The sequence below is a fragment of the Chlorocebus sabaeus genome, chromosome 26, assembly GCF_047675955.1.
Source record: "Chlorocebus sabaeus isolate Y175 chromosome 26, mChlSab1.0.hap1, whole genome shotgun sequence".
In the NCBI taxonomy this organism is placed as follows: Eukaryota; Metazoa; Chordata; class Mammalia; order Primates; family Cercopithecidae; genus Chlorocebus; species Chlorocebus sabaeus.
In genome coordinates this window covers 23,946,682-23,974,244 of record NC_132929.1, presented here as the reverse complement: position 1 = coordinate 23,974,244, position 27,563 = coordinate 23,946,682, and the positions used below count along the sequence as shown (strand labels likewise).

Sequence of the window (27,563 nt, the reverse complement as noted above, 5' to 3'; positions counted from 1 at the left end):
TGTACCAGTTGTTTCTGGGACTACTCTAGCATCTTTAAACTAAATTACCTACTTAATTGCTTCTAGTTTCTCTTTGATTTTCACATAAAGATTGTTGTCTTTTTGTCCTAAGACTTTTAATTCAGTCTATACAATAAAAAATGGAATTTAAGCACAAGAGCTTTTCAGTTTCTCCTGGCTCAATTATTTTCTCATTAACTTTGCTTTTATACTCCCTTTCACCCTTGCCCTACCATGTTTATAGATAATGTTTCTATGATAAAATTCCTCCATCAAGACTTACTGATGTTTTATGGGTAGTTGAAAGATTTATTAAAGGCAATTCGAGGGCATTTAAAATTAGCCTCCAACATGGAAATCATTGACAAGCTATTTTTGACATATTGTGTATCACCTGGTGACCAAGAAAGAATAGTGATCAGGGGATAGTTGTTAACAGTAGGTAGGAGCTGCCTGGCCAAGGTCCAGGTGGGAGCTGAAATTGAGCCAGTGTTCTATTTTCTAAACGTTAGCTCCTGGGTCTGGGGCTGCATCAGCCCAGAGGAAGAGTTCTCTTTCTCTGATTAGACCATCCAGAGGAGTTGCCTTAATTAAGGTATTACAAATATGCCAGATGCGCTACTAGTGGCCATCTGTGAGATTTACTGAATGACCGTACTGTGTTCTACATTAGGGTTACTTTCAAGTATTGGAACAGCCATTGCCAACATCAGATAGGGACTGTTTTATAAAGTAATATGACATCACTGTGGCAGGAGGCTGAAGAGAAGAGGATGGCTCTTCCAGCACACTCCTTCTGGTGGCCTCCTGTTTTGTCAGCAGGGTATATTGGTCACAAGGATTCTTTTATTTTAGTAAGAATGGATTTTTTTTTCCTGCATTTTCCTTAATACCTTGAAACAACAGAGAGAAAACCTCCAAAATTTTGAAAACTAATTGATTTCCTGACAAACAAAATTAATTCTCTTTATTCCAGGATAATGAGGACATGTGACAAACACCAAATGAACACAGTGGACATCAGAAGAGGACATCCTGGGACAAAGGTCAGAGTAGTAAGAAGAAGAGTGTCCAGCTACGAAAAGTATTCAAAGAAAAAAGAGGCTTGGTTAATGGAAGAGGTACATCAGCCTCAGCAACAGGACAGAAAGGATGGCTATGCAGGGTGGTGACTGTGGCAGCTGGACAGACTAGTATGAAAGAAGGAGAAGGATATAAGGACTTGGGTTGAGAAAACTAGACTGACAAGTAAAGAGACAAAGAAATATAGGCACAAATTAGTCAGCAAAACATTGATAATGTCAGCAAACATTGATAATGCTTAGCTAAGGATAAGACCAACAACCGCAAGGAGAATTTGGCTACAAGAAGTGAGTGAGGCCAGGTGTGCTGGCTCATGCCTGTCATTCCAGTACTTTGGGAAGCCAACGTAGCAGGATCAGTTAAGCCCAGGGGTTTGAGACCAGTCAGGGCAACATAGTGAGACTTTTTCTTTACCAGAAAAAAAGCTGGGTGTAGTGGCTCATGCCTGTAGACCCAGCTACTCAAGAGGCTGAGGCAGGAGGATCTCTTGAGCCCAGGAGTTAGAGGCTACGATGAGCTATGATTGTACCACTGCAACCTAGCCTAGATGACAGTGAGATCCTGTCTCAAAAAAAAAAAAAAAAAAAAAAATTGGTGGATAATTCATGTTCAGTAGGGCTTATAGGAAATCCAAAGTCAGTAGAAGACACAGTGACTACCCACTAGACAACAGAAAATGGCCCTATCTTGCAGAGCACTGGCCGGCTATGCCCTATTGCTAAGTGGCATGTACTAAGGAATTGTTGGACTTGCTGATATGAAAGAGGATGTATTTCTACCAATTAGAGCCATATGATGAGCTTGTTTGATTATATCGCTGCAAATGCCAAAATGCAATGATATAGAGAATGGAAATTCTTTGGAAAAAAAGTGGAAGGCTACCAGAGATTACTATATGACAACCCAGTTAATATCAGAATATTAATTACATTTGTCAATGAGAATTATGTGTTCTTAGTTTTTCTTATGCATTTATAACTGTAGAAATACAAGAATATAATGCATCAGAGTATGATGTAAAAAAAATCACAAAGTAATAACCAGTTTAACCCTGTCGATTATAGCTTTCTTATCACAGTTAATTTATTTCTTTTCTCTCCCTCTTTTTTTTTTTTTTTTTTTTTGAGATGGAGTCTCGCTCTGTTGCTAAGGCTATAATGCAATGGTACGATCTCGGCTCACCACAACCTCTACCTCCCAGATCCAAGTGATTCTCCTGCCTCAGTCTCCCGAGTAGTTTGGATTACAGGCGCCCACCACCACGCTTGGCTAATTTTTGTATTTTTATTAGAGACAGGGTTTCGCCATGTTGGTCAGGCTGGTCTCGAACTCCTGACCTCAGGTGATCTGCCTGCCTTGGCCTCCCAAAGTGCTGGGATTACAGGTGTAAGTCACCATGCCCAGCTCTTTTTTCTTTTCTTTTTATTTTTTTTGAGACAGGGTCTCAAAAAAGAGACTCTTGTCACCCAGCCTACAGTACGGTGGGGTGATCATGGCTCACTGTAGCCTTGACATCCCAGGTTCACGTGATCCTCCTGCTTCAGCTTCCTGAGTATCTAGGACTACAGGCATACACCACCAAGCCTGGTGAATTTTTTCTATTTTGGGGGGTCTTGGTATGTTGCCCAGGCTGCTCTGGAACTCTCTTGGCCTCCCAAAGTGCTGAGGTTACAGGTGTGAGCCACCACGCCTTGCAGTTAAGGTGTTTTGTAAAACCATTTTAACTGACCCACTGCCTTGGAAGGATCATGAGTAGCCTCAAAGAATATGAAATTCAAATATCAAATTCATAGCTTTCTTATCACAGTTAATTTATTTCTTTTCTCTCCCTCTCTCTTTTTTTTTTTTTTTTTTTTTTTTGAGATGGAGTCTCACTCTGTTGCTAAGGCTATAGTGCAATGGTACGATCTCGGCTTGCCACAACCTCTGCCTCCTGGATCAGTAAGAATGATTTGTTTGATCAGTAAGAATGCATCTTAAATTGGAATAGTTTTCAGTTAGTTATTAAGCTCATATACAATAGCAATAAATCAAAAGAAGGAAAGAGTCAAGAAGCCTTGAAAAACATGGAATTATAATCCATCAAGAAGTACAAAAGGGGCCGGGTATGGTGGCTAACACCTGTAATCCCAGCACTTTGGGAGGCTGAGGCAAGCAGATCACAAGGTCAGGAGATCGAGACCATCCTGGTCAACATGGTGAAACCCCGTCTCTACTAAAAAAAAAAAAATACAAAAATTAGCTGGGCGTGGTGGCGCGTGCCTGTAATCCCAGCTGTTCAGCAGCTGAGTGAGGCAGGAGAATCCCTTGAACCAGGGTGTCGGAGGTTGCAGTGAGCCAAAATGGAGCCATTGCACTCCAGCCTGGCAACAGAGTAAGACTCCCTTTAAAAAAAAAAACAAAAAAAAGTACAAAAGGAAGAAGAAATGATGGTCAACACAAAAGGGAAGGTTCCGACAGAACCATGATAATCTAAGCCATTCTGGGACCTTCACATCCCTCTGTATGATTCCTCTTGGAGGCCCCACTCCACACGAAATCAAATGTATTAAATTGCATCTGAGTGCAACAGAAAATATGATTTTAGACTATAAATAATTGAAAACATTTTGTAATTGTTAAATGATAACTCTAAATATTTAATTTAATTTATAATTGGCCATGGTTTCTAAACAATCTTCTTGCACCCTTGCAAACTACTGTGAAGATCTAACCTACAAGTGTTTTCAAATATCAGTGTTGCCATGTGTGATGGCTCATGCCTGTAATCCCAGCACTTTGGGAGGCTAAGGCGGGCAGATCACTTAAGCTCAGGGGCTTGAGACCAGCCTGGACAACATGGCGAAAGCCCGTCTCCACCAAAAAATTAACAAGGAGTGGTGGCATGTGCTTGTGGTCCCAGCTACCTAGGAGGCCAAGGTGGGAGAATGACCTGAGTCCAGGAGGTAGAGATTGTTGTGAGCTGAGATTGCACTGCTACACTCCATCCTGGGTGACAGAGTGAGACCCTGTCTCAAAAAAAACCTCCAAAAATATCATTGTTATAAGCTGAATGCTTGTGTCCCCCTACCCAAATTCATGTGTTGAAGCCCTAAGTTCCATGTGATAGTATTTGGAGGTGAAGCCTTTGGGTGGTAATTAGGTTGAGATGAGTTCATGAGGGTAGGTTCCCTATTATGGGATTAGTGCTCTTATAGGAAGAGAAAGAGAGAATTCTTTCCACCATGTGAGGACACAGCAAGGAGGTGGCCATCTGCACACCACAAAGAGGGCCCTCAAAGGAAATTGAGTAAGTTAGCGCCTTGAACTTGGACTTCCCAGAACTTCGCCAGAACTGTGAGAAATAAATGTCTGTTGTTTAAACCACCCAGTCCATGGCATTTTGGTATAGCAGCCCGAGGTGACAAAGACACTAATGGAGTTGATAAATATAACAATTAATGAAGATTAAAATAATGTCACATTTTGAAGATATTTAAATGATTACTTTGATTTTGTCATTTTCTTTTTTTATTTTGGAGCCAATACATTTCTTTTCCAGGTTTCAGATAGTTTTAGACATCCCCGCAAAATTCACAGGCCTTACCTGTTGGGCCTTTAGTGCCTAAAAGCTAAAATGACCCTGGGGAGTTGGTATTGTCCATGTGCCGAGAAGACACGAGCTGTTTCCACATCTTCTCCATCAGAGCTCCCCATCCAGGCTGCTCCATGAGTAACTTTGAGTAACAAAACTTGTCCTGATGGCTCTGGTCAGAATAGTATGACCTTGCGCTTCCTGCTACTCTTGCCACCATAGAAACCAAGAACAGGAAGGGCAATTCTAAAATATAAACTAATCTGTTTCAACAATTCTCCCTCTCAGGCTTGTCTTCACTGTAAAAGCTTTTCTTCCCTTTAGAATGTACTTGTTAGTTCTGTCATGATTATTTGAAGGCCCTTCTTATTAGATCCCATCAAGAAGTCACTGCAGTAAATACATAACATTTTTACTGTTTGATAATCAACGCAAAAGAGAATGAGAGAGTCCATGGGTAATCAATGGATCTTGTTAAATATTTCATACCTCTCTTTGTTTGGCTTAATGTTGATGTCACCAATGATGTGGATGTCTGCAAATTTTATCCTAAATTTGCTCAGAAGGGAAGCCATTCTGAAAATATGAAAGGAAAATACTTCATCATTGCATATTTAACTATTTTCAATCAAAGAGTTTTGTGTTTGAGTTAAGGTATCAAAAGCAATCATGTCTTATTTCAGCTTAGCTTTCAGACAGAGGCTTTTTGGTTGGTGTTTGATTTTCATTACAGTACCTGATGAACACATTAAGTGTGGACCAAGCTATTTCACTGAAGGCATAAAGAAATCCCTGTAGGTGCAGACACTGGCAACAGCCAATCCAACCCTGCATTTATGTCACAGGGAACAGAATGCAAATCTGTCCACATTTCTTATTATTTGAAAGACAGCAAGTCTTAATACTTATGGACTATTATATTGGTGATAATTTTTATAGTTACTGACAAACTACTGACAGTTATCATACAATATATCATAATATGATAAATTATATATGATTAATTATATACACAAACATGTAAATTATATAATATATAAACATATTATAACATAAACCATCGTGTATATTTTAAAACCTCATATATATATAAGCCTCATATATATGGCTTATATATATATATATATATATGAGGTTTATTCCTGGCAACTGATAATTTTGATATAATTTCAAAGTTACAGAAAAGTGTTTAAGATAATACAAAGAACTCCCAGATTCACCAGTTGTTTATATTTTGTCCTGTTTGATTTACCATTTTCTTTGTTTCTCTCTCTATATATTTATCTATCTATTTACTTCTATCTCTATCTATCTACCTATCTACTCTAATCTTTTAAAGTCCGTTGCAGATATTAGGCACCTTTACCCCTAAATTTTTCAGCGAGCAGTTCCTAAGAACAAGGACAATCTCTTATATAAAGAGAGCACAATTTTTGAAATTGGAAAATTTAACATTGATGCCATACTACCATTTAAGCCACAAAACATTTTCAAATTATACTAATTGTCCCAATAAAATATTGGCAGCTTTAAGAAATATAAAATATTATAGACATTGTTAGTTTCCATGTTAATATGATCCTCTTGAAGTACAATTAAATATATATAATATTAGTATATACATATATTGATTTGATTGAAAAGACATATATGCATATACGTATAATATATATGCAGTCATACACCACATAATAACATTCTGGTCAATGACAGACTGCATGTCGATCGTGGTCCCATAAGATTATAATGAAACTGAAAAATTCCTATCACCTAGTGGTGTCATAGCTGTTGTAATAATGGCATAGCACAGCGCATTATTCACACGTTTGTGGTGATGCTGGTGTAAACAAACCTACTGCACTGCCAGTCACATAAAAATACAGCACACACAATTGCGTACAGTACATAATATTTGATAACAATAATAAATGACTGTTACCGGTTATGTGTTTACATACTACACTTTTTATTATTATTTTAGAGTGTACTCCTACTTATTTAAAAAAGTGAACTGTGAAACAGCTTCAGGCAGGTCCTTTAGGAGATATTCCAGAGGAAAGCATTGTTATAGGAGATGACAGCTCCATGCCTGTTATTGCCCTGGAAGACCTTCCAGTGGGATACAAGATGTGGACGTGGCAGACAGTGATATTGATGATCCTGACCCTGGATAGACCTACCCTAATGTGTGTGTTTGTGTTTCAGTTTTTAACAAAAATATTTAAAAAGAAAAAATAGAAAAAGCAGGCCGGGCGCAGTGGCTCACACCTGTAATCCCAGCACTTTGGGAGGCCGAGACGGGCAGGAGATCAAGACCATCCTGGCTAACACGGTGAAACCCTGTCTCTACTAAAAATACAAAAAATTAGCCGCCCATGGTGGCAGGCGCTTGTAGTCCCAGCTACTCGCGAGGCTGAGGCAAGAGAATGGCGTGAACCCGGGAGGCGGAGCTTGCAGTGAGCCGAGATCGCGCCACTGCACTCCAGCCTGGGCGACAGAGCGAGACTCCACCTCAAAATAAAAAAAAAAAAGAAAAGAAAAGAAAAAAGAAAAAAGCTTATAGAATAAGGATATAAGAAAACACTTTTGCACAGCTATACAATATGTTTTAAGCTCGGTGTTATTACAAAAGGGTCAAAAGCTTAGAAATTATAAAGTAAAAAAGTTACAGTAAGGTAAGGTTAATTTATTATTAAAGAAAAAAATATTTTTTATTCTCAGGTCCAGCTTTGAAGAAAAATATTTTTGTATAAATTTTGTGTAGCCCAAGTATGCAGTGTTGATAACATCTACAGTGGCGTAGTCATGTCCTGGGGCCTCACATTCCCTCACCACTCACTGATGCACCCAGAGCAACTGCCAGTCCTGCAAGTTCCATTCACGGTAAGTGCCCAATACAAGTGGACCATTTTTTATCTTTTATGCTGTATTTTTACTATACTGTTTCTATGTTTTGATATACAAATATTTACCACTGTGTTACAGTTGTCTACAGTATTCAGTTCAGATCTGTAGCCTAGAGCAACAGGGTATACCATATAACCTAGGTGTGTAGTGGGTTATACCATCTAGGTTTGTGTAAGTACACTCTGATGTTTGCACAATATGAAATTGCCTGACACATTTTCTCAGAATGTAACAATGTAGCAATTTATAACTATATGTGTGTCTGTGTGTGTGTATGTGTATATATATATGTATACCACATTCACAGCACAATACATCCTAAGAGGGAAGAGAAAATATTAAAAATTACTGAATAAAGCCTGTCATTATTTTGTGACTTCTGGAAGTGCTGGTTCCAGGAAGGACTCAGAGCTTAGTCCCTCAGTGCCATGAGGGACTAAGAGCTGCTGAAGGTGGTTTTCTGAATTTCCACCAGAGACCTCTAGATGTGTCATGTTCTCAGCATGCTTATTATTCTCACACCTGGCATCAGCTCTCAATGGCTAAATTAATGAGAAAGATACAGACTTACACTGTGGGAATTTTTTTTTTTTTTTTTGGATTTAAATTAGAAGAGTTCTCTACAGTCATCCCTTTAAACTCTTTCAAACTACAAAGGAGAAACTGGGGACCCAGATGTATTTGGCAACTGTTGCAAAGTCCTACAGCTCCTTGATGGCAGAGCTGGGGCTAGAACCCAGGTGCAGTCTCTCCATTTAGTTCTCTTTTACATATGCTGTGCTAAGAGTGACTGCCATGAATTAGGAGGTTTGAATTCCCACAGAAAAAGCAACTGGACCCGAATTTCCTTCAGGCTCTTCTTTTCTTGGATGCCTTTACTGGTCAGAACAAAATAAGCATTATATGAGACAATGAAGCTCCCACTCAGGACTTGCGATGAGGCTTCTGTGGCACCTTCCTTTTGGAAAGCATTTGTGACAGAGGATAAGAGGTCTTGCTTAAAGACAATTATCAGGAAAAATATGCAAATAATTTACTGACCAGAGAACCAAGTAAACACGAGGCCTATCATGGTGGCTTTGTCTTTAAGTCTATTGTGTCTCAGAGACACTTAAAGTTATTAAAATTAAAGCATTAAAGCAACAAACCTCTGAAATGACCTAACATGTGGCTGGTAAACTACTTACGCAATTTTTTCTTCTTCAATGCGGTTGATCTTTCCTCCGACATAGATCCTTAATTTACAGTCTTTCCATTTTTTTCTGAGAGTCAAGATATAGGGGATAAGAAGTGTTAACCCTGGAATAAAGAGTGAATTATGACACGATGAGTATATCTAAATGGGAGAAAATGAATAGCTTTATATCTTTATTCATTCCCACATTGATAGCTCTTAATTAAGTTACAATCTTTGGAGAACACAGAAATGTTATTCTTTAACCAGCATTGTTCCCATATACCTTCTCATGCAGTTTGTTAAGTTGATCAAGATAGAAATTCTTGTCCCTAGTGTATTTTCTGAAAGTTTTTACCTCCGTCATCAAATAACCACCAAACATCAATTGTGCCTTTTTCTTGTTTCTTTTTAAATTGAGTGCTGGCTTCCACTAGTTTCTGGTTGAACTCTCCCACATGCATCGACTGGATTGTGTTAATGCTGCCATCTGAAATGAAGGAGGAATTGATGCATCTGTTTGCTTCTGAGGGCAGAAGCAAAATAACTTTCCAATCAATCTACTGATGAAAATAGAGAAAAGGTCACAGATTTGTGTTTATTATACCTAAAATAAATAGCGACTCTATTCTTCAAAAGGCAGAGATAAAAGTCCAATCCCAGAATAATTTAGACCACCTTCAATAGTTAAACAAAATATTGACAGTCAATAGTTAAGTAAAACAGCTTTATGATTATAGTTTTTATTAAAAAACAATGGATTTTTTCAGACCTTTAGCAATCTGTCTCAGAGTGGAGTTATTATTTAGGCATGCAACAATGCTACTAGCCAGAAATCCCCATTTCCCCAAATCTCAGATATAAATCAACTTAATAGTATTAATATTTTTATATTTACTTCACATGTGGTAACTGGCTTTCTGGAAATAAGCAATAGAATCAGAAATATCCTTTCATTAAGGAATTGATGCGTGAAGCACTATTTTGGTTTAAGTTCCATTCAGGTCTGGTTTCTAAAATTTGCCAGGGACCGTGTGCATCTTGAATTCTGTGACTATTTGGTCTCTTAGTCGGCCTGGCTTACTCCTCTGCTTTCTTTTCAAGGAATCTTGTGAAGCTAAAGTAAAGCCATTTGAGCTATTTGAATCTTTGTGAATTAGATGAAAAAAAAAAAAAAGCTAGAAAATATGGAAATAAAAACATCTTTACTTGAGTTATAATTCAGGGTGCATATAAAACAGTTAAAATTTTTAAAAATGCAATTTCTACCCTAACATGGATACAATGAAAGTGTATCAGGGAACTCGGCCAGTGTTGGAGCCGGACCTGTTCCTGTTTGCCAAGAGGGGTTTCTTTGCCACAGTGTACATAGTATTTCTCATATCTGTGTCTTTGAAAGTCATGACTTTATTGCTGTCTTTCAAAGAGGTGGTGTCAGCCTGGTGCTTAGAGGAGGGCAGACAGCCTCTTCAGAGCTTCCTCTCTGATCTAAGAGGTTCTGAAGATGCTTTGTTTTATCTTTTGCTGTTTCTGTGTTTAGGGTCTGTCAGTTCTGAAGCAATGATCTGATATTGTTTTTACATCCCTGGGACTGCTGAGGGAGAAAAATTTATTTACAAAATGGACCAAGCTCTGCCCTCACCTACAGACAAGTCAAAGTATCCAGAGGCCTCCTGTTCATACTCAGGTGCCTGGGAGCAGGATTGGTTCTGGTCTAGAACTCAAGAGTTGACAATAACGGAAGCCTAGAGTAGTGAATGAGCCCACTTTAGAGGTGTGTTTAAACTTCTAGGTATTAAAACAGTATATAACATTATTACTTTTCTTTTCTGAACAATTTGACATGTTGACTTTTGGAAGAGTATATTTTTGCCAAAACAAGTATTGTGATGCAAAAATAAGCTTCCAGAATAAATAACAAGTCCTGCTGTCATAATAAGGACATTAATGCTTTCCTGTCTCTAGTTAGAGCACACTGTTGGGCTATGACTTTTGAATTTTCCATTATTTTCCAGACTGTACCACTTAATAGAGCAGATTTAATGGATTGTTAACTTTTTTTTACAGTTAAACCAAATAATTAGAAAGAAAAGTAGTTAGCATCCAGAACAGTCTTATTTAAATATTTTCACCCTGATGTAGCTTCAGCTTGAATTCAAACACATCATCTATGTCATTTTAAGGTGAACTGTAAGGAGTAGGCCACGGCCCATGGGGTTATCCCAGGAACTCGACAGTACCCAGAGTATCTGAAGTGGGGCAATATCTGGATTTCCCATCATTCTCTGTAGATATATAAAACTATTATATTATAGGTGAAATTTCATCTTTGGGCTATAGTAGGAAAGCAAACAGACAAACCATTTATGGGGTGGGAGATGGCCTTGTCGAAGAGCCTCTTTGAAGGGTTGGCCCTGGTCAACGTAGACCAGAAGCCTGCTAAGTCTCCACTTGGATCCTGCTGTTTGACTTGGAGACCCTCCCAGAGAAACCATCTTTTCCTGGCCTAACACCAGAGTGTGACTTCAGTAACTACAGGACGTTCATGCATAAATGAATGCCTGCTAACATTCTGATTTTGGACCAGCAGAGGTCACTGTGGACCTCATTAAACTCAAACCCGTAACGTTTCGGAAAGTAATTTTCAAAAATCCAAACGTTTGAATCGTCTGTTTATAAAACGTGTAACGAGCTCTCCCAACCTCTGATCCTCTGTCCCAGGACTGCATACCATAAGTTCATATATAAATGTACGATTTAGATGAAATCTACAGGTAGTGAGTATCAATAAAGTTCTAAGTCCTGCATTCTGGTTTGTGATAAAGATGCTTTTTTTGAAATCAGCGTTCCAGCTGGATACCGTATTTGCATGTACTAGTCATATTTCAGTTCCCTGAAATGTCTGAAAGGTAAGGGTGTGTGTGGATAAGACGGTTTGGGTACTGACTCTTAAATTTCTATCCCTTTTCCATCTTAACTGAGAAACTTCTGTTTCATGGCATGCAATCTGCTTAAGCACTATTTGACTTCCAAACCAAATATTACATTTTAAAAATAATTTTTGACAGTAAGATGGTACAAAGTACTTAATGAGGTTGATAAATGACAATAGCTGCTACCGTTTATCCATACTACCTTCTGGAGAGAAACCTTTCAGTTCCTACCTACACTCAATGCCCCCAGCATCTTAGATCCTGACTTCGGACTCTTTCTAGATGCTCAAATAGTGACTCATCTTGTAAACTTTCTTGCAAAATTTAAAAAGTACTTACCTTTTTTAGGCGTTGTCTTGGTAATGTTCAACTTGCCAGCTTTTTTAAACAAGCCTCGGATGCCTCCACTTTCCTCTTCACACTCATTGTCTTTGATAGTCGCTTCCAATGCTAGTCTCTCCTGTTCTAATCTCTCTAATTCCTCTGATGAAAGAAGACAAAATCACCCATTTAACTCAGAGCTACAAAGTTTCTAGAAACAATCTTATAAACTTTTAATATTTAAAATGGTATGTATGTGATAAGATAATTGTTTATACATAGTATATTTTTTCTAAATGATTTTTATATATTATCTTTTAATAGAAGTAATATATTTTAGTTGGGTGAGGTAGCTCGTGCCTGTAATCTCAGCACTTTGGGAAGCCAAGACGGGTGTATCGCTTGGGCCCAGGAGTTCGAAACCAGCCTGGGCAACATGGTGAAACTCTATCCCTATGAACGATACAAAATTACCCAGGTGTGGTGTGTAGTGCCAGCTACTTGGGAGGCCGAGGTGAGAGGATCACGTGAGCCTGGGGGTAGAGGCTGCAGTGAGCCATGATCATGCCACTGCACTGCAGCCTGGGCATTTGAGTGAGATCCTGTCTCCAAAAGAAAAAATAAAAAGTAATGTATCTTAGTGAATTGTATTCAGAAAGTTGTCACAACTAGCTTAAAAAAATAGCTCTATGTGTTAGGTTATGATACATAAAGTTACTACATTTTTTTTTGTGAGGGCAAGAGAGGCTATTTAATGCCATTCTTATTCACTACCATGCAAAAACAAACAAACAGAAAATCTTTCACACTGTAAGCCACTGATTTACTGACCTAAGCTAGTGGGTCAGATGTTTTACAACTGGAAGTGACAAAATTACAGAAGTACACTGGGTATATATCAGCCACACAACAATGCTTCATGAATTGAAACATAAAACTAGACAGCAAGAATTAAGAGAAGATAACAAAATCTTACAATAAACTCTATAGGCGTTGGATACGAATTACAATGGAAAGCATTCACCACCATTCCTTTCAATAAGCAAAATACTTTGTGGAGTGGGTGACCAAAGTCAAAGAAATAAAAGCTGAGGTTTCTGGGTGCCTGTCAGAGTTCACATTGCTAAAAGGGGTCTTATGACACGTTTTAGTCTGGAACAGGAGTCAAGCAGCGCAAAATTTCCTGCCCAAGGTTTAGACACACTATCCAAGCTTTCATGTTGTATCTGGCTGCCTTTTATCTTTTTTGGATTTTGATTGTGACGAAAATTTCCTAGCTGCTATGTAATGTGCTGGATCTTTCTTTGACCTCACCCTGCACTGGATCCGGTAAGTAAGACTTTCAAAGCAGTCACATGACAGTGCTACACTTAGGAGGCTTCTTGCTTCTTGCTTACACTGGGTGAGGTGGCCTTCTTGTCAGATAACCTCATCTTATTGCCTGCTGAGAACAGAGCCTTAGAAAATGAGCGATGTTCAGAGGAAGAGGATAGAAAACCTAGATTCAGTGTTACAAAACACTGGGAGAGCTTCTGTAAATGTCAACCTTCGGAGCCCATTGCCTTATCTATCTGTTAAGCGAAGCTATACAAACTCTAGATTTATCAATTATGTACTAACTAAATCTGTCAGGACAGTCACATCCCTAGACGATGCTGCTATTCAGCTACACAGAATTGTCTGGCCCCTTTCCAGGTCTTAGCAATTAATCTTTTGCTAGTGGCATGAGATTTAAGGTCAAATCACCCATGTGATTTCCCCGAAGCTTCAAAGGTTCTCAAGATCAGCAGCTATAGAAAATCTGAGAAATTAGGCTGATGGTATTAAAACTAAGACAGAAGTTGCTTACCCCTGACTTTTGAAAGGTGAAGACAAGCTGCATTGCAATGGGGGGTCATGACCGATTACAGTTCTGCTGCTGGCTTTAATGTGACATTAGCCAAGTAATTTACTTTTTCTATGCCTTGGATTTCCCGTCTGTGAAATGGAAAACTGTAACCCTTTCCTTTTCCCACTCCCCAAGCTTTGCAAAAAGAATAAACAAAGTGTCCACACAGGGTTTTGGGGGTCCTTAAAGAACAGAGCAAGAACTGCATTCTGTAGGCAGTATATTTATGCAACTTTTGGAAATGGGCCTAGTCATGCAAAACAAATTGAGTATTTTGAGATGCCTGGGAGTTATTTTAGCAGTTACTATTTATTGCACACTCTTTGGGTGCCAGGGACTGTGTTGCATTTTATTGCTTTCCAAACAACTCTGAGATAGTTACTACTATTATCATCTTCATTTTGTAGATGAAGAAACTAGTAGGTTAAGTGACTTGCCTGATAGCACCCAGCAAGTTACAGGGTTCATATGCAAAGAGATCTGCATATGCTTCCCACCATGAAGACCCTCCTCCTGTGGCTTATTATTATTATTTCAGAGTTGTTTTATTACCTTCCTACGCTTTATCATCAGATGAACCTAAACACTCTCAGGCACATGGTGTAATGCTAAGTTAATCCCCCCAAATGATGGCCCATCCAACATGTAATTTTAAAATGAGGACCCTAAAGATATAGGTCTATATGGAAGGCTGCACTAGAGCAGCAGCACTGGTACCCAGACTTTGTGGTCACTGTCCTGGATGATGGCACCCTAGCTGTTATTTTGCCTTCTGGGGTGTTGCAGGGGGCCACTTATGGGGTAACCTGCTCTTTGCAATCCTCTGATGTGGCAACTGTAAGGGCTGCCGTGGGAGGGGACTCTTCTTTTTTCTTTTTCTGGGCAGGCTCCAGTGGGCCCTATGATTAGCCACTGGTTGCCATGCTCTTTGTCCTCTAGTTTGGACAAAGAGGGAAAAAAAGATAAATCCTCCTTTGTAATGGAGTCAGCTGGCTGAGCGAACTGGGAGCGATTCCAACAATTTGCTTGAAGGTATGTGCACAACCCATCCAGAACAGAGCAAGCTGCAAAATTGCAGGCCTGAGAGACAAAACCAAATTTTGCTTGAATGCTTTAGATGTAGCAGTTTCCTCAAAGATGATAGAGACAGAAGATTACAGAGAGTATTTATTCTAAAGGCTAAAATCAGCTTGCTTTGCCATCTTGGATTTTTAGATCCATACCATGATGTGATCCCCATTTGCATAGTGATTTTTGCAAGTTCTTATTCAAGTTAATTCTTAATTATTCACTTGGTAGGTGATCTAAGGCCTCCTTCTGTGCACTCCTTCCTTTTTGCATTTCAGCGCTAAACAGAAGTGATGTTTTGATTATCTGTTCTTCTGAATGATCTATCTGGTGTACTGCTTGCCTCTGTTTGCATGCAGGGAAATTAAGAGTAGACTTTGTCAAAACATTTTTGTCAACAGAAATCCTGGCCAGATGACTTGCAAAGGCATACCATTAACCACAAGGGGAGCAAGCCAAGAGAGTGTGAATGAATGGATATAAGTTGATTTCCACTAGCCTGACAATAAAAACTATTTATTCTATCATCACCACCATCACAACAACATTTTTAATTTTCAGAAATTACAAAGCCCTTTCTACGTAGTGTCTCATTTGATACCAATACTGGGATGCATGCAGAGCTGGTAATATTCTCCCCATTTTACTGAGAAGAAACTTGGGCTCAGAAAGTTCAAGTGATTTGTTCAAGATAGCACAGCTAGTGACCCAAGTCTTCTGCTCCCAATTGTAGTGTTTATCCCTCTTCTCCCTTCTCCTTCAGTGATATGCCTTGATCGCAATAGCTGCCTGTTGAAGGAATACCCAGTCTGCATGTTTTCAAAAACCATCCCCAAATTTCTCAATCAGAATCAATCTCCTCTACATTTCTGTAATACCTTGCTTAAACCTTTATTCCACTAACTACTGTAACTGTGTGACTCGGATGTCTGTCTTATTCACAATGGACTCCAGACTCCTGAAGGGCAGAACTTATGCCCTATTTCATCACCAACATTTATTGAAAGTTTACCGTATGCCAAGTACAATGCCAAACACTTTGCGGCCATCCAATTCTTTAATCCAAAACAACAAATCTGTGGCATAGGTACTATAATTATTCCCATTGGAAAATGCAAAAAGTGAAACACAGAGAGGATGGGTAACTTGACCAGCATCACACAGACAAAAGATGTCAAAGTTGGGATCCAAACCCAGGTTTGTCTATTCCAACCCCTATGCTTGGACCTCATGTTATCCCTCCCATGTTCTTCATGGTGCCACCTTTGCCTGCTATTACCTGGAACCATGTTTGCACCAATAGGCACTCAAGAATTGTGTGTTGAAATAAATTAAAGAACAGATCAATGCTGTTCAATTCAGTTCAATAGTTTTGAAAGTACTGTCTTTATAAAAGAAGAAAAACAAGTGCAGAGTTGTGAAGAATGGGGGTGTGAGAAGTGTCTCTGTGTGTGTGTGTGTGTGGTAAGTACAAAAGACAATGTTTGAAAGAAGTGCAGTTAATACTGTATACAAAGTTATATAAAAAAGGGACAGATAGAGGACAGAAGGTGGGACCAGTGAGATAAGAGCCTGGGAGATGGAAGTGTGAGAGACAAGTGGGGAAGGAGAGGGGACTTTTCTCTGGAAAGGACCACCACCTGGAAATCCTATAATGGTAACTACTGGGAACTTGAATACATTAGATAATTCTGTAGCATCTCATAGTTTATAAGGCCACATTGCTACTGAGAGAGATAGAGATAGAGATAAAGATATAGAGATAGAGATAGAGATATAGAGAGCACGACTGCCCTTCTCTCTTTTTAAGATGTTTATAATCTCAACCTGAAGTTACGATGGTGGAAGAAAAAGCTCAGACCTTTGGGTTCTCTCAGTTGAGGGTAGGTTTCTAATCCATGTTGTCATCCACATCCCAAACAGTTTTCATAGTAATAACTAAGAGTGACTCTTGAGCCATGCCGTCATGTAAATGCCAAAACTGCTTTGAATAGTAGTTACTGTATTTTCAAGTGCTTTATAAATTGATGATATGGTACCCAGTTGGAGTGACTATATTTTGAAACTCAATTTACTTGTCAAGATTGCTTCAAACGTTATGTCCCCAGTCCTTTTTTTTTTTTTTTTTTAAAGATGTCTTTTAGAAATAGGCAGAGGTCTACAAATTACAACCTGCTTTGAATCTTAAGGATTGAGAGTCGTCAATTATCTGACACCAGAAGGGAGATCAGGGAAACCCACTGGGGAATGGAATCCCCTCCCATTTTACAGCATCCTTTTTCTTTATTAATTATTAAGTTAAAATTCTTTCCTTGCTCAATAACTCAAAGCTGTAAATGCTCATAAGAATCAATGTGCTGTACCCCAGGTGAAGTCTAGTTGAATAGAAGGAAGGAAGCAATCCTGCAGTGGTTGCCTTCTAATCAAGTAATTATTTACTACACTGCCATCTGTCTTTATTTTTCTAAGCCACTCGATCAGACACAGCAGTATCCCCGTGCTCTAAGATGGTCACAAATCATTCTGTACTTATGTGGAATACTTGACCACAGTATATTGCAAATCATGTGCCATCACTTTGTTTCTTACCAGTATAATTTGGACTCCTTGTTGTAGTTGGAAAACTTGCTAAATATCCCTGAGAGGTGACCAGTATGAAATATCATATTTTTTTTGTGTGTGTGTGCTGTCAGGCAATAAATTAATTTATTAAGAGAAACTATCAGTCATCAGTATTAGATGAGTTGCTACAGTATACAAGTTACAATGTTATGAGCATCCATCTTATTTATATTAAAAGTTATTCTCCTCACATAAGCCTGTAATACAATATAAAAATAATTGCCATTAGCTGGTAAATTATCTATAAAGCTGATTTCTATTCACTGCTTTATTAACTACAGTATATGGGCACTCTGAATTGCTAATATTTCCTTTAAATTATAATCTGTGATGACACTGTAGTGCCTGTGTTGGAAAAGCTATGATGATAATCATTAACATAGTATAATGCAATACTTAAGATTTATCAGGCCCTTATTAGGCCCTGAATTACAGCATAATATAATGAAATGCAAGTTTATTTCTTCCAATTCAAAATCTAATAAGAGGTTTGTGTCATAAATTACATAAACCTCAAAACAATGCATGGAAATGTGGCGGAAAGTTAATTTCTATCATTATGTTGTTTTTCTGCATGTTCTTCATGTACTTGTATAATACTGTTTTTGTTTGTTTACCCTAGATAGTTGGTACTTGTAATTATTTTATTAGCATCCAATTGTATTTTTCTTTCTTGACTAAGAAGCAGAAATATTTCAAACATCAAAGTTTATTTAAATAGGATACAACCCTTGGGAAATTAAAAGGGGATGCAGTTCACTGCCAGGATTCTTTGAGAAATACAGCAAAATTTGGTTGCTGTATTGCTTTATAGAAGTAAATTGATGGTGCATCTTGGCAGATGGAACAATGAGGGGTGGGAGCAATGCTTTTCAGCTACATCATATCTTTCAGCTTGAAGAGAGCAACATAACACACAAAGCAAATGTGTAATCTAAATACAAGTTATATTTTGCATTCTCATTTTTAGATGGAAAACATTATAGCACAAAAGCCAGGAAAAAAAATTAAAGTAAAACCTAGGAAGTTCGCAACAGAACAGTTCTGTTATTATTCAGTTCTTGTAACTGCCCTCAAAGTGAGGTCTATCTTTCCATAGACAGGCAGCCCCCTTGTTGGGTGTCTTAAGGAACACACAGAAACAACTCTGCCTCATTCCCAGAGCTCAGATTTCACCATTGCCTCTTGTTATATGTCATCATCCTCTCTAGCTCTTCTTTTTCAAAGATAAAACAGGGGCTTCAAACAGATATGGGTTTTAATCCCAGCTCTACCAATGACTAGCCTTGTGAATCTTGGGTAAGCCCCCATTTTACCAGCTATAAAATGGGGACAATGATAATACTCTCCTCATAGGGTAGCTGGGATGATAAATGTTATATGTGAACATGAAGCATAATAGATGGCACATAGTAAGTGCTCAAATATTTTAACTATTGTTGCTACAAAGTATTAAGTTCTACTAGGAGGGAATATACATTAATAGTGAATGCCCAGTGAGTGGGAGTTAGTATTTCTGATCTGGAGTTTAAAATATCCATGAAGAAGAAAAGCGGCATACAAAAGAAGGCTAAAGTCACCAAGAGATAACCTTTTGTGCTACAATTTTGCATAAGATGCAGTCTCCTTGCAGTTTTATTTTTTAATGCCCTTCATTATCATAGAGTATACATAATCAGATAGTAGCTATCTTATAAAAACACTTGATCTCTAGTTTTTTCTTCATCCTCCTCTTCTCCTACAACATACCAGAATGGTTGCATCAGAAAATTCACCTAATCCACTCATACTCTTTCCTGTTTTGATGGAGACAATCATGAACCAGCAAATAGAATAAGAACCAATCAGGCAACAGCCCTTAAGAATTCCTTTTTCTTTCTGCTGAACCTACTCAGAAATACCCTGGTACTGCTCCTGTACCTTGGAGACTTCATGCTGCCAGAGAAAACTGGACAGCCACAACTGGGTTTTCACTGTTGTACACTGATCAGTTCTTGCTGATCTTTTTCATTCTCTATCATGACTTTTTAAAATGCTTAACTAGTTTCTTCTCATTCTCAGTTAAACCATTCCTCTCTTGCTTTTAGAAGTAAACCATTGCTCCAGCTTAAAAGAAAGAATTGAGACTATCGTGCATCATCTTCTTTGATTTATCACTCCACTCTCACAAATCCACGTATCCTATCATCAATCCTCACCTCCTTTGCTCCAATTTTAGATGAAGTGTTTTTTGGTTTTTTTTTTCTGTTTCAGGCCAACTCTTCCATTCATGCCTTTCCCTCAATTTTCTGTTCCTCCTGGATCTTACTCCATGGGTCGCCCCTTTCTTTGCCTACATCTTCAATGTTTGCACTCTCTTGTGCCATTTCCTCAGTCGAAATATGATTTGATCTCCCATTCAGAGGTCTATAGGTTCCCCACAGTAAGCCTGCTCAATCTCATTCCTCTTGTTACCATCCAAGCTTCTCAGAAAGGTTGGCTACATCCATATTCTCTGCTCGTTCATCTCATAGTCTGTTCTCAACCCACTGCAATCTCGATTCTGATAACCCTGCTTTACAGAAATTACTTTCACTAAGATTACCTGTGTCATGCCAATTCCATTTGGTTCATAATCTTACTGTACATTTCTGCTGCATTTGGCAATGTTGATTATTCTCATTTTGAGCACTGTACTCCCATGGTTTACCTGACTCCAGACTTCTGGTTTCTTCATCTTTCTGACCTCTCCTTCTCTTCTTTGGGGACTTTTTCTTACTCTTTGGAGTCCTTGGCTACACACACTCTTTGAGTTCTATTTTCTAGGGTGATGGTTTCAATCCACATTAGCCATGATGTCTCCTGTATTAGTCCACACAGGTTGCCATAACAAATGCCACAGACAGGGTGTCGTAAACAATATACATTTATTTCCTCACGATTCTGAAGGCCAGAAGTCCAAGATCAAGGCATCAGCAGGACTGATTTCATTCTGAGGCCTCGTTCCTTGGCTTGAAGATAGCTGCCTTCTCACCATATCTTCATATGATCACCCCTCAGTCTGTATCCTAATCTCTTCTTATAAGAACACCAGTAATATTGGATTAGGGCCCACCCAAATAACCTAATTTTACCTTAATTACCTCTTTAAAGACGCTGTCTCCAAATACAGTCACATTCTGAGGTCCTGGGGGTTCGCACTTCAACATATGAATTTGGTGGGGGCGGGGAGACACAGTTCCGCCCATAACATCTCCTAAATCTGTATTTCCAGTTCAGATTTCTTTTTTACGATGAGGACTGTCTAACTGCCTGTTAGACATTTCCCGTAGGATTTCCCACACGAGATTGTTTGAAATTGAGCCAGGCATTTCCTCATTAAACCTGTACTTCCTCTTGCATTTCCCATTTCCATTGGCTTATCCAGTCAGCCAAGGAGTTTTTCTTTACTCCTCCCTTTCCCATATCCCACACATCCAATCAACTCCCAAACGCTGCTCTTCGTACCTGCAAAATACTTTTCAACTCTGTTCTTTTCTCTCCATCCCAACTGAGGCTGCCCTAGTTCAAGCTGTCACCTTGTCTTGTTTGATTATTGTAGAACTCTTTGATTTATCTATTTCCATTCTAGTCCTGAGTCCATGCCCTGTATAACCGAAAGAGCATGAGATCTAAAACCCAAGTTTGACCACATTATTCCCTCACTTGAATCTCTCTGATGGTTCCTCATTATCTACAGAATGTGATCCATCTTTTTAATATGGCAAATGAGGCTTTTACAGTCTAGATCCTCCTTATAGTGGCAGCCTCATATTTTACTATTGTTGGCTTCCTACTTTTCACTTCAGTAACATGAATCTGCTTTTGGTTGTCTATATACTCCATTCCTCTCTATTCCCATGTCCTCACCTTTGCAAACACTTTCCTCTTTGTCAGGAATGCATTCTCCAAACTGTCTCTTTACTTTTCTCTTGCTCGACTTTGTCTGGTTAACTCCTACTCATCCAGTAAATCTCAAATCAAAGGTAATTTTCTCCAGAACGCCTTTTTGGAGTGAGGTAGATGCCCCTTCCTTCTTTCCCATAATTCCTTATTTATACTTATTATAATGCTAATAATTGATCTACTTCCCTTACTAGGCTGTGTGTCTCTTGAGGGCACAGACAGAATTTATTAATCTTAGTCTACCCAGCACCACTTGCACCTACACTATGCCTGGCACATAACAGGCACCAGAAAAGCATCATTTTTTTCTTAATGTTGTGTTGTAAGCGGACTCTGCTGTGAGGCTCAGTGGAAGAGATGAGTCATGAATTCATGTCTTGTGCTAATTTTTCAGTAAGTATATCAGTATGTTCTTTATTTCATACACAAGAGAGTATGTTTAAATTCTAAGACTAAGCAGGTATACCAAATTCTCTACAGGGAAAAAACAAAGAGTCACTAATTTGAATTAGTGTTTCTGCCTCTGACTTAGATTAGTGATTCACAGCATGATACATTCAGGCTCATTTCCATGTTAGCTACAAACCAGTTCATAGACTCTCAAAAGCAAAATACATGTTTTTCTGGGGAAAGAATTAATCTTCATTTTCTGAAACATCTTGCAGAAATTAATTTGGCAGGTTATTTTACTGAAGTTGTTTATTTTCCTTGATGCTGGCTTTGTGGTTTTGTGATAAGAAAAATAATTGATGACCACCTTGAATTCCTCAATATTTGTGATTAGCAGGGCAAAGGCTGCTTGTGTTAGCATTGGAGAAAATACTGGGGGAACTATATGCACTATGAGTTAGCACTAGAACGTAAGCGCCACCATTAAGGAGTTTTGTCTATATCGTGTCCTGCTATATCCTAGAACAATGTCAGGCACAAAGTAGGTGCTCAATAAATACTTGTTGATTGAATAAAGAAAGTACATACCTTGCACCTGAAGAACCTGAGAGATGTCAAATCCTTGGCTGATTCTGACTATAACCACGCCAATCTCAAAATCAAATGCATCACTGAAAGAGGAAGCAGAGCAGTTAGTGTTTTAAATGGCTATTTTAATCCTCAAGCTTAGGACTAGTATTATACTTGCTTCCAGGATTTTGATATAATGAAACTATTAAAATCCACTTTAGAATATAGCCAAGAGCTGATGCATGTGTTTGTTTGTTTGTTCTTCCCTTATGCCTTTTTAAAGTATATTTTGGGTAGAGGTAACTAAATTATTCACTCTAACCAATTTATTCAAATAATACTCTACATCAGAATTTTGATTAAGAGCTTGTCGCATCTTTTAAAAATAATCGAATCTTTTATACAGTGAGCAAAACAATCACTGGCATATTTAGAACACAGAGTTTACAGACTGCAAAGACTCTTTGAAATGATTCGCCGCCACCCCCAACATGGCTGCCTCCTAGAAGGACTCCTATAACATTTCTGATATCAAGTACATGGTTAGAAATGTCTCCAGTTCCTCTATTTTCAGAATTGACTCTAAACTGGTCACTTGGAGCAATGCTTTTTCATGGCAACCCTACGTACTCACTCCTGTGTTTTCTCTGTACGCAACCCAAAGGAATTTGATTACCTAGAAGAGAAATAAAAGTCTGTCTTTCTTTTATCTCTGTTTGAAGAGATTAAAGTTTAAGACATAAATGTTTTCTCTGGTGCTAAACATGGAAGCAAGTCAATTAATACTTTGAGTCATTTAAATTTTTTTTCATTGGGAGGTCCTTTGTTTATACTTCTATGGATCTAAAACTTAACGACTTCTTGCCATTAGGTCATCCTACCCCAAAAACACTTGTCCCACCATGTGCAAACAGTTTCCAATGGCCAAAGTCAACCTGCGTTTTCATTTGGTATACATAAGTTTGGAGCAATATGAATATCCACTCAAAATCCAAACCATAAATAATCTTTTCTTAACAGAATAGGTCCATTCTGGCACAAGTTGTTACAAAGTAAATTCCTCATAAACAAATCTTGTTTCTGATTGTCCTCAATTATAAAAAGTAGACAATGTGCTCCACAAAAAAAATTTGGATTCTGTGTTAGGTAGAATAACGCACCCTCAAAGTATCCTAATTCCTGGAACCTGTGAATGTATTTCCTTACATGGCAAAAGGGACTTGGCAGATGTGATTAGGTTAAGGACTTTGGGATGGGGGAGATTATCCTAGATCACCTGGATGGGACAAGAGTAATCACAAGGGTACTTAAAAGTGAAATTAGGAGGCATAAGAGGAGGTCATAGTAATGTGATATGAGAGGAACTTGACCAGCCATTGCTGGCTTTGAAGATTGAGGAAGGCATTCCTGAGCCACACCCACAGGAGGGAAGCTTCTGGAAGCTGGAAAAGGCAAGGTCAGAAATTTATCCTAGAGCCTCTGGAAGGGAATGCAGCCTGGCCTACACATGCCGGACTTCTATTCTACAGAACTGTAAGATAATCAAGTATTGTGTGTGGTCGTTTTTTGTTTTTTGTTTTTTGTTTTTGACAGAGACTGGCTCTATCACCCAGGCTGGAGTGCAGTGGTGTGATATTGGCTCACTGCGACCTCCGTCTCTCAGGTTCGAATGATTCTGCCTCAACCTGCTGAGTAGCTGGAATTACAGGTGCACACCACCATGCCTGGCTAATTTTTGTGTTTTTAGTAGAGGTTGGGTTTCATCATGTTGACCAGGTTTGTCTCAAACTCGTGACCTCAAATGATCTGCCCACCTCGGCCTCCCAAAGTGCTGGAATTATAGGCATAAGCCACTGTGCCCAGCCTAAAGTATTGTTTTAAGCCACTAAATTTGAGGTACTTTGTTATGGCAGCCATTGAAAACTAATACATACAAATTCTAATTAAAATTAAACCATACTTGGCTGGGTAAGATGGCTCACATCTGTAATCTAAACACTCTGGGAGGCCAAGGTGGTGGATTACCTGAGGACAGGAGTTCAAGACTAACCTGGCCAACATAGTGAAACCCCAACTCTACCAAAAAATATAAAAATTAGCTGGGCATGGTGGTGTGCACCTGTAGTCCTGGTTACTTGGTAGGCTGAGACAAGAGAGTTGCTTGAACCCAGGAGCTGGAGGTTGCAGTGAGCACAATTGCGCCACTGCACTCCAGCCTGGGCAACAGAGCGAGACTCTGTCTTAAAAACAAACAAACAAACAAAACACTAAACCATACTTAAGAATATTACAGACATTTAAAATATTTTATTCAAAGAAAAATGGTAGCCGGGCGCAGTGGCTCACGCCTGTAATCCCAGCACTTTGGGAGGCCGAGGCAGGTGGATCATGAGGTCAGGAGATCCAGACCATCCTGGCTAACATGATGAAACCCCGTCTCTACTAAAAATGCAAAAATTAGCCGGGCATGATGGCGGGTGCCTGTAGTCCCAGCCACTTGGGAGGCTGAGGCAGGAGAATGGCATGAACCCGGGAGGCAGAGCTTGCAGTGAGCCGAGATCGCACCACTGCACTCTGGCCTGGGCAACAGAGGGAGATTCTTGTCTCAAAAAAAAAAAAAAAAAAAAAAAAAGAAAAAGAAAAATGGTAAAATACTATAGTTTTATAATAATACCCCTGTGTTAACAATAATACTGTACTTTAAGTCATAAAGCCACAAAAATTGGAAAGGGAAATGTAATATGGACACATGATTGTCACTATTAGCCTCATTGCTGTGCTAGTAAAGTTATTTAATTTTACCAATCCAGTTAGGTTTTATACTAGTACAAATATGGGTCACCCTAATACTGAACTTTAATTACCAAGGAGATCTATTATTAATTTTCTATAAAAGCCAGAGACCTCCTTGGTTCAGTATTACTGGGTTTGATTATTTTGCTCCCTTTGGATTTCTAGAATGTTTGGGATGGTAGGGAGGTTGGAAGACAGTCTGAAGTAATTCTGTATCAAATAATGGACTATTTTGTTGAAGATTTACACATTACTTCTTATTTGCTCTCCCCTTTGCCAACCCATCCCTTTTGTTCCCCGAGGTGAAGATGAAATTTTACTGAAGAATCTGGATAACAGAGGACAGATCTGGTCAATTTCCAAGAATGTCTGATCAGCAACTGACTGATTCTAAATATATCAAAATACTGTTTGCTGAGCCTGGTAAAATTCTTATCCCGATCACCTGGTTTAGCCTTAACTTACTGAACTTATAACACCAGCAGGAGCCAGATGACAGCACGTGGCACCCAGGCTTTATATGTTCAGGAAACACAATGCACTTAATAGATAAGTTCCGCACATTAGAAAGACCGTTGAGTGAATTTCTGTTTGTTCAGTAATTCCTGTACTTTTAGAAGATGAAAGTTATTTTCTTAAGCTTCCTTTCAATAGAACTAAGAATGCTTTTGTTAATATGTTGCATAAATCTGCTCAATATAATGATAAATGTTATGATTATAATAACAAGGGGTAGAAGAAATAGCCTACTTTAAGAAGTGCTAAGCGTATACTTGTTTTCAGCGGATAGGATGAACTTTGAAGTGCAGCTGTATCTCCCAGGGGATGTCATGTACCCTGTGGTCTGAAATCAAAGTGCAGCCAGATCCCAGACACAGGAAACCTTCTATTTCCAGAGATGCTGACACAAAAGATGGCTTTTGGGCATAGCTAACATTACCCCTCTGGAGTCTGATGGAGTATTTTCAAGCCTAGAAGAAATGCTCAACTTTCTTTTCTTTTCTTTTTTTTTTTTTGAGATGGAGTTTTGCTCTTGTTGCCCAGGCTGGAGTGCAGTGGCGTAATCTCAGCTCACTGCAACCTCCATCTCCCAGGTTCAAGTAATTCTGCTGCCTCAGCCTCCCGAGTAGGCACCCACCACCATGCCCAGCTAATTTTTGTATTATTTTTGTATTTTTAGTAGAGACGGGGTTTCACCATGTTAGCCAGGCTGGTCTGGAACTCCTGACCTCAGGTGATCCATCCGTCTCGGCCTACCAAAATGCTGGGATTACGGGCATGAGCCACCGTGCCTGGTCTGGTTGAAAGGCTCAACTTTCTACAGTGTTTCTCTCTGTATGTGTAGAATTTGTTTTCTCTTATTCAAAGGAAAAAAACTAAGCCAGGTAATACTTGGAGTATATATGTATACTCCAAATGTTACATATTATATACTCCAAGTGTTATATGTATATATGTATACTCCAAGTATTATATATTATATACTCCAAAACTGTGAGTATATATATACACACACACATATATACACAAACATATATATTTATACATACATATACACACAATTTTGGAGTATATAATATATAATGTAATACTTGGAGTATATAATATATATAAAATACTTTGAAGTATGTAATATATATTATATATAGTATAAAATATATAATACTTGTTTTGGAGTATATAATATATAGAGAAAGCATAGCATTATGGTCCTGAGTTTCAGCTTTGCATTTGGATAGTCCTGGGTTGGAATTCCAGCTCTGTCACTAAATGCTGAGATTTTTCAGTATGCTACTTAATTTTTAATGTCTTTGTCTCCACTTGTAGAATCGGAAAAAAATAATAGTACTTTCTTCGAAATCTTTCTATGAGAATTAAATGAGATAATTCATGTTAAAGACATTAGCCTGCTGCCTGCTAGTCCTTTAAGATCTATCATTATCACCTGTATCCTAAGCCTCCTCAAATATTAAGCTATTAGAGGTTATGTACCACCAGAAACTCACATTCTGTGCACAAGCCATTGACGCTCCACCTGGTAACAGAAGCACCTGGCATATGGGAGCCTCTTAGCAGAGGGAGATATAGGGCTCTGGGATAGTGAACGAATTATCAGAGACTCAGAAGAAGACAATGACTGAATTGGAGACACCAGCCAACCCAAGATTCCAGGTGTTTTGAAAGAAAAATTTCTCTTTGCTTAGCTGTGCTTTGCTTTTAATCTTGTAAATAGATCTTAAGGTTGTAACTCTAAACATTTACTTTTTTCTCTGACACTGGTGTTTCTCTCACCCTGCCTCCTCTGACACTCTGATT

General features: G+C 38.7%; 1 protein-coding gene and 1 long non-coding RNA gene across 6 annotated transcripts in view; one reads left to right on the top strand and one right to left on the bottom strand.

Annotated features, from left to right (window-relative positions):
• SLC12A1 (solute carrier family 12 member 1) overlaps positions 1-27,563 on the bottom strand; it is a 101,897-nt gene that overhangs the window by 8,588 nt on the left and 65,746 nt on the right. For all 3 annotated transcript variants that reach the window (XM_008016709.3, XM_038009960.2, XM_073012148.1), the window contains 5 exons: positions 22,473-22,555; positions 12,011-12,154; positions 9,097-9,228; positions 8,752-8,863; positions 5,147-5,233 (listed from right to left, as the gene is read on the bottom strand). In XM_008016709.3, coding sequence (XP_008014900.3) covers positions 5,147-5,233; positions 8,752-8,863; positions 9,097-9,228; positions 12,011-12,154; positions 22,473-22,555 — 558 coding nt within the window. The remainder of the gene's footprint in view (positions 1-5,146; positions 5,234-8,751; positions 8,864-9,096; positions 9,229-12,010; positions 12,155-22,472; positions 22,556-27,563) is intronic.
• Positions 1-27,563, top strand: part of LOC103245672 (uncharacterized) — a 117,879-nt gene that overhangs the window by 87,062 nt on the left and 3,254 nt on the right. For all 3 annotated transcript variants that reach the window (XR_012091487.1, XR_005244316.2, XR_012091486.1), the window contains exons 4-5: positions 977-1,046; positions 7,379-7,540. This is a non-coding gene — a long non-coding RNA (uncharacterized lncRNA). The remainder of the gene's footprint in view (positions 1-976; positions 1,047-7,378; positions 7,541-27,563) is intronic.